Source organism: Cavia porcellus, unplaced genomic scaffold (assembly GCF_034190915.1).
Source record: "Cavia porcellus strain 051 isolate PalLab524CR breed Dunkin Hartley unplaced genomic scaffold, mCavPor4.1 scaffold_5, whole genome shotgun sequence".
Lineage (NCBI taxonomy): Eukaryota > Metazoa > Chordata > Mammalia > Rodentia > Caviidae > Cavia > Cavia porcellus.
The window spans coordinates 1,668,327-1,681,065 of NW_026947488.1; the positions used below are offsets into that span (position 1 = coordinate 1,668,327).

The 12,739-nt window shown below is 45.8% G+C and overlaps 1 protein-coding gene across 5 annotated transcripts in view; it reads left to right on the forward strand.

Moving 5' to 3' along the window:
• The window catches only part of Dido1 (death inducer-obliterator 1), a 54,848-nt gene that overhangs the window by 25,116 nt on the left and 16,993 nt on the right, over positions 1-12,739 (forward strand). For all 5 annotated transcript variants that reach the window (XM_003462811.5, XM_005000387.4, XM_013144638.3 and 2 more), the window contains exons 5-8: positions 1,207-1,419; positions 2,466-2,679; positions 10,963-11,431; positions 11,586-11,745. In XM_003462811.5, the coding sequence (XP_003462859.1) occupies positions 1,207-1,419; positions 2,466-2,679; positions 10,963-11,431; positions 11,586-11,745 (1,056 nt within the window). The remainder of the gene's footprint in view (positions 1-1,206; positions 1,420-2,465; positions 2,680-10,962; positions 11,432-11,585; positions 11,746-12,739) is intronic.

Below are 12,739 nucleotides of genomic sequence, written 5' to 3' on the forward strand. Positions count from 1 at the left end.
TGTGTTGGCATGTTTAAGAGGGAAGACATAAAAATGGGGGCTTCACTGATAATGCCACATTTACCTGGGAAGTCATCAGTTTCATATCTTTATTGCCAGTGTTTGACATAAAGCATGTATGTTACTCTAGGTAAAACTTCACTTCAGTAGAGGAAAATGATTATGCTATGTTTAACTGTTTTGCTTGAGTATATTTAAGGGATGGGCCCAGTGCATTTAATCTTGATCTTCAAACATACTGGAGTAGTGCATACTGTTGTCCTTGTTTGCTATTGCTGTGTAACGATCAGCACATGCACAACGTAAGGCCGCATGTGTTGAGGCTCCAGGTATCCCTGGGTCAGAGCCTGGCCCAGCTGAATTTGCTCGGGGTCTTCCAAGATTTTGGTCAGGATGCAGCTAAGCTTATGTGGACTTGTCATTGGGTCTGCTGGAAACGCTTCCCTCCTAGAAGCTATCACCTTACTTAATGTTTGTCCCTTGCAATTTTGGTGGCATAGAGCTAATAAGTTATTCGTTGATTACCTGAAACTTAGATGAGCATCCTGTGTTCCATTTGGCAACCTTCTCTCCTATCCTAACAATGGGTGACCCCACTCTCAGGGCAGCTTATATTATACCATGCCAGTAAAAAGGTCCCTCTTGAAGAATTCCCTTCTGGTGGGAAAGGCCCAGTCCTTTTAAAGAAATTCTATCTGATTTTAAGTCTGACCGTCTTGACTCAAAATAATCTCACTGGAACCTTCATATTTGTTCCCTGGTGGAACCAGGTGTTGTCTCCTCAGCGGTGTTTATACTGAAGGGAAAGAAGTGTAAATGTGCAGAGCATGTGAAACAGGCTTAGTGTCTGCTCAGTAAAGAGTGGTAAGAATACTCTGTTACTGTCGGCAATCTCTTAGCTAAAAACCTCAGCCTTGGGCACTGTACGTGGTGACACATATTTGCAACTGTAGCACTCTTACTGGACTGAGGTAGGAGGATCACAACTATGTCCCCAGTCTGGGAAATTAAGCATCTTTGGGGGACCTTATCTCAGTAAGTACAGAAAAGGACCAGGATATAGCTCAGTACAAAGGCTCAGAGTTCATTTTTCATACCTGGAAAAATAAAAACCTTGCTTTGTTATTGCCAGTAGTACCATGAAAAAGTGCTTTCATGCTGGCATTGGTACATCCATTATTTGAAGTCATTTATTTGCCTCTGCAGGTCATAGAACCTCCTGGCGCCTCAAGGTGCATCGGTCCTGGGTGCTCCAGTGTGGCGCAGCCTGAATCCGTGTATTGCAGTAACGACTGCATTCTCAAACATGCAGCAGCTACTATGAGAAATCTAAATTCAGGTAAAGAACAAAAACCAAAGCCTAAGGAGAAGATCAAGACAAAGCCAGAAAAACTCAGTCTTCCAAAATGTAGTGTGCAGGTAAGCTGATCAAGGTTGCTATTAAAGCTTTAAAAGGAAAAAGTACCTTACAGTACTTTCCTATGTGCCTCTCGGTAGTCACTGGAAGAGTTTAGGACCCAGCAGGTAGTAATGCCATGGTCTTCTGCCATTAGCCTAGGACTTACTTAACTTGAATGCAGCAAAGCAACATAGGCAGCCAGCTGGCCTGGAGGAAGTAAGACATCAGGATACACACCCAGGTCTGGCCAGTTGTGGCTTTGTTTTGTGTACAGAGTTCAATCACAGGGCAGTTGGGGTAGGACAGGCTCTTGGCAGGGTTGTGCTTGGTATAAGATAGTTCTCAAAACTGCCTCTTTTTTTCTGTTCTTTGTGATTTGGGAAAACCAGGCATGTCCAGAAATCAGAAGGCTTTGCATTAATTGGGCAGTTATCTGTGAGGCTCATCTGGAGATGCCCACCAGTGACTCACCTTGTTTGGGACATGCTGTCCCATAAATCTCTAGTTCATTTTCAGGTGCTTGTTAGGCTTTATGTGACTCGATTTATAAGGCCGGTCATTTTGAATCCTCGAGCTGTCTAAGCAGTGACTGGTGCACACAGCAAGGGGGCAGCATGGCTGAGATTGTTGAGACCCTGCCTCCATATCCAGATTTTAGACCTCACTGAGGACCAGATGTATCATTTGTCTCCTTTCCTTTGCAAGTACCTGCCCTCCCCATCTGGTGCTCAGCACCTGCTCACATTTGCACATAGGCCCTTTCCACCATGTGCTGATTTGATTCTCTGCCTCACATTTTGTTGTATCTTGGCACTTATAGGCCAACAAGGTACACAAAACATCATTTCAGAACCATTTTATGCCCGAATAGTTAAAATGGTTAAAATGCTGCTTGCTCTTTGGGGCTTCATCCACTAACAGCTGCAGAGTACAGTCCCTGGATCAGTCAGGAAGTGTCTTAGGGTGACCTGAAAAGGAGAGTGTTGTGACACTCACTGCTCTGTGAAAGGAAGCGAAGGTGTCATTTCTGACCTGCTTAATGATTAGGTTTTCACTAATTATCCAGGCAGGGATTAAAATCTCCTCTGTACACAAGAGACCAGCTCCAGAGAGAAAAGAAAACACGGCGAAGAAAGTGATGGTGACTCCTCCTAGGAGTGACACATTGGGGAAGGAGGCGGCCTGTGAGAGCAGCACACCTTCCTGGGCCAGCGACCACAACTACAATGCAGTGAAGCCAGACAATACTGCTGCACTCTCCCCACCACGGTTCTGTAAATGTAGGTATCCCCGAGGGTTTGACCCTCTGGTCCCTTCTCACCCTCTCTGGATAGCTACCTGGAGCTAGACAGGGTGGGGACACCCAGGTCACCACCAGCTGGAAGCAAATGCCCCATGCTCATCATGCCTTCAGAGCCTGGTTGTTCACCCTTGGCCTATGGCCATTTTTCTTGGTGTTTTCCAAAGAGCTGCATGAGCCTGCTGATAAATGGCTCTCCATGGTGGTACAGTCCTTTAATATCTAGCTTCAGTCAAGATGAGGCTCTGGTAAGTACTTTGTATTGTTTTCAGCAAAATCAGATTGCATCTTTATACTTAGCCCCATCTCCAGATTCAGCACTGTTGAAACACCAACTAGTTTAATCACAACCATGCATAGAACTTGAGTTTTTCAACATTATTCCTTTTTTGCACATAAAGTCAGCACTACTTTAGTATGTGTGGGCATCTGCACATTAGTCTTACATCAGGTTCTTTGGCACAGCTTTTTGGGAGTTCACTGAATTTTTGACGTGACAGGGAAAGATTTTTCTTCCTGTCTAGTTCACATGCTACTCACCCACATAAGTAGACATTGAAACCTTTTCAAAGGCCATTTGTTGTCACTGTGCAAACTCTACAGTGAGTGAAGCTCTATTGGTGACACTGAGAAATTCATAGGCTAGTGTCACAAGGGTGGTGGCTTCCTGGCTGTGTTCTGGAGTGTTTAAACTGCTGACCTGCCTCTGGTTTTGAGTGAATGAAACGAAGACATTTGGGTCCATGTGTGAAACTCCAGCTTAGACCATACAACCCGGATCTGTTTCTCAGCCTCATACGCCGAAGATAAATCATAATCATAGACCCTTACATTAGGATCCATAGGAATCATCTTTGATTTTTATGTGTTTTTATTAATGCCCCCCCCCTAGTTCATTTTGTTTTTGAAGGCACCAATAGATTAAATATCCCTGGATTCCAAGAGTACAGCTGTACTGTTATTTTCCTTTCTTTGGGCCTTTAGCATGTCACATGGGAGGAAGGTGCTGATGCAGGTAGGTGCCAGATATCATGTGCTTAAGTACTTGAGATCTCAAAAGTCCCAAGAAAGGAAATGGAATCACAACTGAGTTGAATGACCCAACTGCAACATTGTGGTGGACTTTATACACCTTAGAGAGGTTCAGGATCAAACACAATGCTAGCAGTTGAAGTGTCAAGTTCGAGCATCAAGTTAGATAGAGCAGTTCTAAGATGGTAACATTTATAGAGCCGACAGGTACACTGAGAAAGGAGTGGCACCTGCGTGTGAAGGGTAGCGAGCAGCCGCTTGGTAGGTAATAGGGGGTTAACTGCTGTAAGTTGAGGATAGGCACATAAGAATGCAAGAAAGAAACACCAAGGGTTTAACCACAACCCAGACACCTGGGTGACAGATTTCAGTCCAACTCACCCCTGTCCATTCAGAACGGAAAACCATCCCTGAAGCTCCAAGGCGGTGTTGCGGAGACACCGTGTGCTGAAGAGGGCACACTGGTGATGAAGATGGGGAAGTGGGCTCCACAGGCTGTTGCTGTGTCCTGTACACACAGGGCAGAGGGACTGAAGAGCTGGGGGCATGGATGGGCAGCCAGTTGCTGTGCAGAGGCGGGAGATTGGGCTTCGGCTTTGACTTTTCCTACCTCTTCTGCACACTGGCTCTTCCAGTGGCGCTCATAGACTCCAGGGGCAAGTGGCTGGGCTCAGTGAACAAGTGGACAATCTTCCCAGCACACACATGTCTCAAATTTAAAATCAATGGAGCTCCAGACTACAGCATGCGAAAGGGACATATTTGGAGCTGGTTGCTCCCGAGAAGTTCTCTTTTCCTGGAAATGTCGTTTTCTCTAACATTGGGAGGTCAGTAGAGGGATTGGTAAAGCAGTCCAAATAGCATTACCGTGTCTCTGCCTCTCTTGTCCCAGGCATTTCCTCACCTTTGGGGCACAAGCGCATGATCCCCAGACTCGGATGGACAGGGTGGGGTGGGAAGTACACACTGTCCTTGGCCCTGTCTCCCTAGCTCACTACAACTAGGGCAGGATGGGGCGGTGAGGCTCGGAAAAGGGGACTCGGGGGCGCTTCCAGTCCACTTTCTTGGGAGCTGATTCACCTTCAGCTCCATGTGTCCAAGAAGAACCACATGGCAGAGCCGAGCTGCCACAGCTGCTGCTGGAGGTGCCTCAGCTGTCTCCTGCCTGCACATCCCTGGTGCCACCATCAGGGTGGACTCAGGCAGTGTGCAGATCTGCTGCACAAGAAGCTCTGCTGTGCCTTCCCAATCTCCAGGTGATGCAGTTCACACATAGGCATGCCTGTGATTTGTTCATTGGCATTGTTTTCTAGGACTTAATGTATTTTTGGAGTTTATGCAAACCAGCAGCGTTTTGTTTCTTGTAAGGAAATGTTTGTAATTGTTCCATGCCATATATAAGTGGAATTTAGATACTTATGGGCATAATTTAGTGTTTGGGGTTCCCTAAATGGATTATTAGTTCACATAAAACACAGGGATCTGCATAGATTTTAATGGGAAAACATTTCAGCTATGTGAGAATAAAAAGGAAAATCAGAACCATGTTTAGGTCTAGCTCCCAGCCGTACCCAGGTAGAGGAATTTTATTGCTGATAACCACACAGATGGTCCTGGTAGTATGGTACAGAGAACATAGGTTTCTACGGGGTTACGCGGGGTGTGGGCTCCAGCACACGTTTCATTGAAATACAGGAACCAGTTCCATATGCTAAGTACCTAGGGGTACTAGAAACTAAGATTTCTTAGAAATCTACAAATGATACTTTGGTTGTTAAATATCATAGACATTTTTTCAAGAGATGTCACTGGCAATAAATTGAGGGTAAGAATATCAAAGCCGATCTACCATTAGAATGAAACAGGATTTTGTACAGATTAAATGAATTACTTGCTAACTATTCATATCAGTATAGCTGGAACCATCTTGGTTGTCAGCATGACATCATTTTGGTAAAATGTGTTACCTTTTCATAGTTTTAAAGAAAATAACCTGGGGCTGGGGATTTAGCTCAGTGGCATAAGCGCCTGCCTTGCAAGCACGCAGTCGTTAGTTCGATTCCTGGTACCGATAAAAAGGAAAAAGACAAAAAAAAAAAAAAAGAAAACCCATTTAGAAAATTAGGTCACTTTGTAGACTTAAACCTGCCTTGTGGGTCCCCTCAGCACCATCCTGCACTATCCTCCAGTCTCCTGCAGCAGCCCTGACCTCCAAGCCCTTTAGCCTCTGTGTTCTTCAGTTTCATCAGGAAATGGGTGAAGGAGGGCAAGTTTCCAGTGGGGTTGGTCTGTGAATTCATCAGTCAGTGACCTGCAACCTTTCGGAGCTGTGGATCTGCTCTGTTACTTCCTGAAGATTCATACTCATGGAAAGCTGGATAGCACTGCAGGTGTCATCCAGTGCAAGAGATCCCCTCTGAAGATGCCTGCTATAGTTCCTCACTAGCTTCAGGTATATTTGTACAAATTTGTGAAATACTTAGGATTTTGTCACTGTTAACCATCAACATGCATCTAGTTAAGTCCTTAATTTCTGAAAATTAGCAAAGTATACTGAGAAGATTGGTAGAATATTGCCCTGAAATAGTTGCCCTGACAGTTGGGGCAACTATTTTGCCACAACCCTGGAAGAGCTTGGCAAGGAAAACAAGGTAACGGGCAGCATACTCCTCACATAGGGTGTACATCAGGTATCATCTGTGGTTTATTGCCTTTGAGTCTGACCCTTTGAGGTTTTGGGGGAGGGTAAACGGACTGTTTTAACATGCTGCTCCTCTCTGTGGTAATAAACAATTGAGCATAATGAAATGATGTTTCTTAAAGTTTAACATTACTAAAGTAGTACATCCTGGTGATTGGAAGATTGAGAAACAGCTGACCACCTCCCCGTGAGTCTTGGGTTTGGCAGCAGAATGCACTGGGCCTGTGGCTGGGCAGACAGTGAAAGAGAAGGAGGCCTCATCCTTATCGCAGGCCACTGAGTGGCTCGCTTTGAAGTGTAACTAGACCATGTGTGTGTGTTGCCAGCACAACCTGAAGCCTGCTGTTTTACTATGCACGATAATGCATGTAAAACTTGAACAAAGGAAAGTAATTAGAGACTTTTTTAATCCAGGGTTCTTATGTAGGGTTAGGAATCGTCATTAAACTAGAAACAAGGGGCTGGGGATTTAGCTCAGTGGCATAAGCGCCTGCCTTGCAAGCAGGCAGTCGTGAGTTTGATCCCCGGTACCGATAAAAACAAAAAAGACAAAAAGAAAAAAATAAATAAATAAATAAACTAGAAACAAAAGTACTGGGAAACAAAATTGCCTGGGAAAGCTTTTTCATACTATGGATGTCTACAAAAAACTGGTCAGAATGGCCGTCTACCCAGGAGCTTCTGCCCTGTAACCTAGTCCATGTGTTCGTGCTACTGCAGAATAAAAGCAGATTAGTAATTTACACTTGCAAGAATAATTCCCTCGAAAGTTATGGTAGGAACAGAAGCAAAACGTTTTCTCGTACCTGACACCTTCATTTTTCACAATAGGAAAGATCCTAACACTGAACAAAGAACTGAGAATAAAATTGTGTGCTGTGCGTGGCCTCAAGAGCAGAGTGCTGTGTGTTGTCTGAGGGGATAGGTGGCCAGTAGTCACTGGCAGGAGAACTAGGCAGCTAGGAGGGTGTCAGCACCTGATGGGACAGAAAGCCCCAGTCACAGCCTAACGGTTTTAACCAGTTTTGCCTGTGAAGACCCCCTGGGGACTGACTGACCAGTCGTGGGTGTTTGGGGCAGTTGGGCTATGTAGACTGTTGTGCATCTTTTCAGGGGCTCTGCCCCCTCATCCTGCAGCTTCCATCTGGGCAATTGCATGGGTTCTGAAAGAAAAAAAAAAAAAACACGTGATTCTTCAGGGGAGACCAGATTTTCTCCACCCTTGTCCCTGTGCGGCCTGCTAGTGCCACCCAGTGGCTAGCGGTGGTATAGAGCCCCGTCAACCCTCCCGTGTGAGACACCTAGTTACAGCACAATGCTGGTCTACGCACAGCGACGTGCTGTGATGGGCTGAACCGCAGACAATGGGATTTCCAAACAAATGGCCAAACCTGGCTGCCCCCTGAAGCAGTACATTTCTTCCCTACAAGCATAGCAGAGGACATGAGCTAAAGGAGGCTGTGCTGGCATAATGGTTCCGCTGCAGGAGGGTGGAACATGGGAGGGAACTGGGCATTGCCCCTTGGTGCATGCTGGGTGCTGCTGGACAGTGCCACTTGCACAGGCCCAGTGCTGACCAGAGAGCAGCAAGTCAGGTGACTCAGATTCTGGCTTCATGCTCTGGATAGTTTACTGCTATTTTTATGAAAGGGTTGAGGGGTTAGTCAACTCCTGCCTTAAGTTTACATAATACTGTAAACGAAATTGGGGTCTGAGTGTTGAGGTTCACTGGCAGACAACTTTGCCTAGAACACACAAGATCCTGGATTCTGTTACCAGCAACGAACACAGTTCTGATGAAAATATTGGAAATTCCTTTCCAGCTTTACCCAGAAGATTGTCATTGCAGTTGTAGCAGCAGCTGACCCAGCCTGGTGCCAGCAGTATGGTTTCCACTCAGGGACAGAGATGTGTGAGGACCTAGAGCTGTGTGGAACTGTGTTTTAAATACCTCTGAAATACAAGAGGGCTTGGTACATCTTGCACACTACTAGCAGGTGAACTTGAGGCAGATTTGTCGACATCCATCAGTAAGGATTATTTTGCCAATTTTTATTCTTCAGTAAATACACCTATTTGTGTACTACTGGAGGTACAAAGTGAGGGCTCCAGATGTTGGCTTTAAGATGGCAGAATGCACTGGTCTGTAAAACTGCAGCCTGGTTAGGGACCATGCCCTTGGTATAGTGGATGCTGTCCAGATATGTGTCCATTACAGTGTAATCAGTGACCTTAGTCACATGTATTAAGGATGTGCTAGGAATGCTATCAACTTGGCTTTTTCTCCAATTAGGATACATGCAGGCAGATTATAGGGCAGGATCTCACCTTCAGCATCTCATTCTATAGCTTAGGGTTCCAAGAGGCAGAGTTCATTTTTTTGAACTTGTGTTTGTAACCAGAAACAAAGTTATACGTTGCTAAAGATTTGTTTGAGGTCATAACCACACAGGTGTGTAAGGGTTTTGTGAAGATTCTTAAAATGCCTCAGGCTCGTGTTTAACAGTATGGTATCAAAATCCTGTCAGCAAAGTTTCCATGTGTAAGAACTAGTAGTGGAACAGTTTTCCTTCTCCCCTTTAACGATGAAAGATTCAAGCTTTTTGTGACTCCTGGTGGCTGGCTTCCTGGCTGCTGGGGAAGTATAATATTGTGACAGCTAGCATAGGTTTACTGTGCCACTGCTCACTTCAGCCTCTTTCAGATAGTGTCACATAGCACCTCCTCCTCACTGTGGTCAGAAAGGTCAGGCCTGCCCCGCACAGAAGAGACAGTTGGGAATGAACATCCAAGTTCTAAGTACAGCAGCTCTATGGGAAGAATTGCCATGTGCTCTTGTCACTTAGGAAGCCTCACGTCCTGCTGACACTGTAATGGCAGGAGGTTGTAAGTCAAATGCTCACTTCATACGTCATAATGTAAAAACCCAGGTGTCCTGTACAGTAAAAGTAGTTTCTCTATGTTCCGTTATATACTTACTGCTTCTTTATCAGACATGCCCATTGCTTTGTAGCACACTACAAATCCAGGCCCCACCGGGCTTTTCCTCTGTTCTGTTCTCCGGAAGGAAGCTCCAGGGATGTGGCTTGGACGGGTGGGGGCTGGCACAGTGTACAAGTCACCATGACCACCTCAGGACTGGGGCTTGGGATTGCTGCTGGACACAGGTCTGGGACAGATCTTTGGCAAGGAGCTGTTACGTGAAATGAAGATAAGAAGTCTTTACTCTGCCATTCCTATGAGGCTTCGCGGCTGTGAAACCTAAAGCGGCCTTGATCCCTGAAACGCTTCTAGACTGCGGATCCACATAGTCCTGTTGTATGTTTTGTAAAACTCAGAGATTTAATTTATTTATATATAAAAAAACTGACTGTTCTAGCCTTTACTGACACTTGGATGGCCACGTGGGAGCATTGTAGACTACTGGATAGAAGCTAGTGGCCTTAGTCTTTTGGACATAGCCATATCTGCGATAAGACTGCATTGTATCTCCTGGTCTCAAAACTGCTGTGAAGCAGTTTGTGGCACCAGGCCTTCTTTGCAAGTACGATCTCAGCTCTGGAGTTTTCAGCATTCCTGATGTGTGGGGAGCAGTCATTGATTTTTAGTCCCCAATCACCCTGCAAGCATGATTGCAGTACGGGTTGACTCCAGATAGGCTTTATGGGTTCGGAGCGGCAGGGTGTGAGGGAAATTAAAAAACCCCTAGAGGAGGCGTTTTCTGTGTGGGTGCTGTTGAGACTGAGGCAGCACTGGGCCCTCAATCGCTCCCTCCCGCTGTGACTTGGGCACCCGACTGCCAGTTACACTAATTTTGTCCTGACATGGAGAGATTTTTGTGCAGGTAGGGGAGTTTTTACATTTTTCCTTTGAGGTTTGGTGGCAACTCTTACTGAATTAAAAGCCTCAAGTTGTCACCTTATTACATTGAGGAAATGTCAAGTCCAGAGTGGTGTGTGTGGATACCCGTAGAACGATCTGCTTCTTGATACAAAAATTGGTCTCTGATTGGCTTGTCCACAAAGCATTGAAGTGCCTTGTGGCTTCCAAGCTGCTGGCAGGAGAGTGCCAGCCTCCTGGGTCCTTGGGGTTGCTTGTGCATGGGGGGAAACTTGTCCATGTCCCCTTTCTGACAAAACCTTTGAAACTTGGAGCTTCACCGTATTTGTCCTCGAGTTCCTCATGAAAGTGATAGTCTAAAAATCTTCATTTTAATTGTGTGGGATTTGTCCTTCAGTTTCATAGCTTAGTGATAAAATGGAGCCCTTGATAATTAATGATCTGAGATAAAATGTTGAATGGGGTAATACAGTCAAGCAGTCCTGAGATAAATTACAGTGTAACTATCATAAATACTCCAGCCTACCAGTAGTTCTCCTCTGTTCTGAATTTTAAGATTTAAAATCCTTTAATCAAAATGCATCTTAATGATCCTCAGAAAGTACATTTGAACATAACATTGATTGTGCTTCAAAGTCATCTCTCTCAGGTTGGCCCTATCACACTCTGACCCTGTGTTTTGTTCTGCAGCCATGAAGGATGATAAGAGAGTGGAGGACAGAGTGGTGGTGCCAACCACAGGCCCAAAGAAAGCAGCTCTTCCAAGCTCCTCGGTGGGGAGACAGCCTGCGCCCAGAACTCTTGTTCCAAAGAAGCCTCCTCCGTTTGCTAACATGGCAGTAGCCAAAGCAGCTGTTAAAAAGTCACCCTCAGGCGTCAGGGGCCCCATACCCAAGAGGCCATGGCTCTTGCCTACCCCGACAGGCACCCCAGCGGCCAGGCAGGCAGGACCAAATCCTATTGCTGTGGCAGCTGCTTCCAAAAAGGCACTGGGCTCTGCTGCTTTGGTTGGATCCATGCGGAAGCCAGTGACAACCTCCACCCCCACAGCAGTTCCAGCCACAGGACGCCTCGGGGCCACAGGTGCTGCCCAGTCACAACCAAATTCCCAAATCCGGCAAAATATAAGACGCTCCTTGAAAGAGATTTTATGGAAAAGGTGGGCTATTCAACTTCATGTCTTAGCCTGTGGAAGTGGGGGTTTTGCATTTACACTGTGTCAAGACTGGCTCACTGTTGAAAAAAATGAAATATATACACATACCGAGTGGTTCATTCGGTCCCTTTTTTTTTTTTTTTTTCATTCTGTTCAGAGTCAATGACAGTGATGACTTAATCATGACAGAAAACGAAGTGGGAAAAATTGCCCTCCACATTGAGAAGGAGATGTTTAATTTGTTTCAAGTTACAGATAATCGCTACAAGAGTAAATACCGCAGCATCATGTTCAACCTGAAGGACCCTAAAAATCAGGTGTGTGAACCGTCCTGTGGTGTGGACTCGTTCTGGGGGAGTGATGCACTTCCCGTCAGGGTGCCTTCTGTCTCTCCCAGAGTCCTGTCAGGCAAGTGTTCCCACTGGTGCTCCTGCCACCCACCCGGTTTACTAGATGAGACTCTTAAACATCACCGTCAAATCACGATGTTGAGTTGAGGCAGCAGGTGCTTTAGACTGTGCTGTGCACTGCCCCTGCAGGGCCAGCCTCAGCCTGGGATTATGGCCTCACTTTCTGATTGTCAAACCATTGGTCTTGGAATTAACTGTAATGCTTATTAGCACCACCGCTATCACATTACATTCTCTAGTATCATAATCTTGTTACACGGACCAGAATTCGTACTAAATGACATCTGGATTGCAATAGTGGGTGTACTTTTTGGACCTTTGTATACTTTTTTTTTTTTGTCCACAAGACTCGTAAGTGCTGTTTGCCTGTGTTTTAGGATCAGGATCAAGTATTCTGACTGTACTTCTCATGTTCAGCAAGCTGTGGTCAAAGGAATAGGTTTCCTACATTCTTCATGACACCCTTTTTATTTTCTTTCTTTTTTTGTCTTTTTGAGCCAGGGTTTCATTACGTAGTTCAGGCTGTCCTTGAACTTACTGTGTATCCCAGCATGGCCTCGGACTCAGCAATCCTCTTACCTTAGCCACCTAAGTGCTAGGATCACAAGCATGTGCCACCATGCCCAGCCATAATACCCTTTTTGACTTGTCTTCTACTGTGGGTCTGGGGTCAGTTTCCTGAGGCTGTTGGGTTTTTAGTGCAGTCCATGCAGCATGGCTGTGAAGTCAGTTCTCCACTGGGCCAGGCTGGTGCTTCCTCTTGAGAGGCTGCTGGGGAGTGGAAGTCCCTCTGGGTGTGGCTGGACACTGCCCTCTGCAGGGCTTAGGGTCTGTGCCTGTGGCCCTTAACCTCTGACAGGACCTGTGGTGCTTAGCTTCCACATCTCACTGCAAGTCTAGG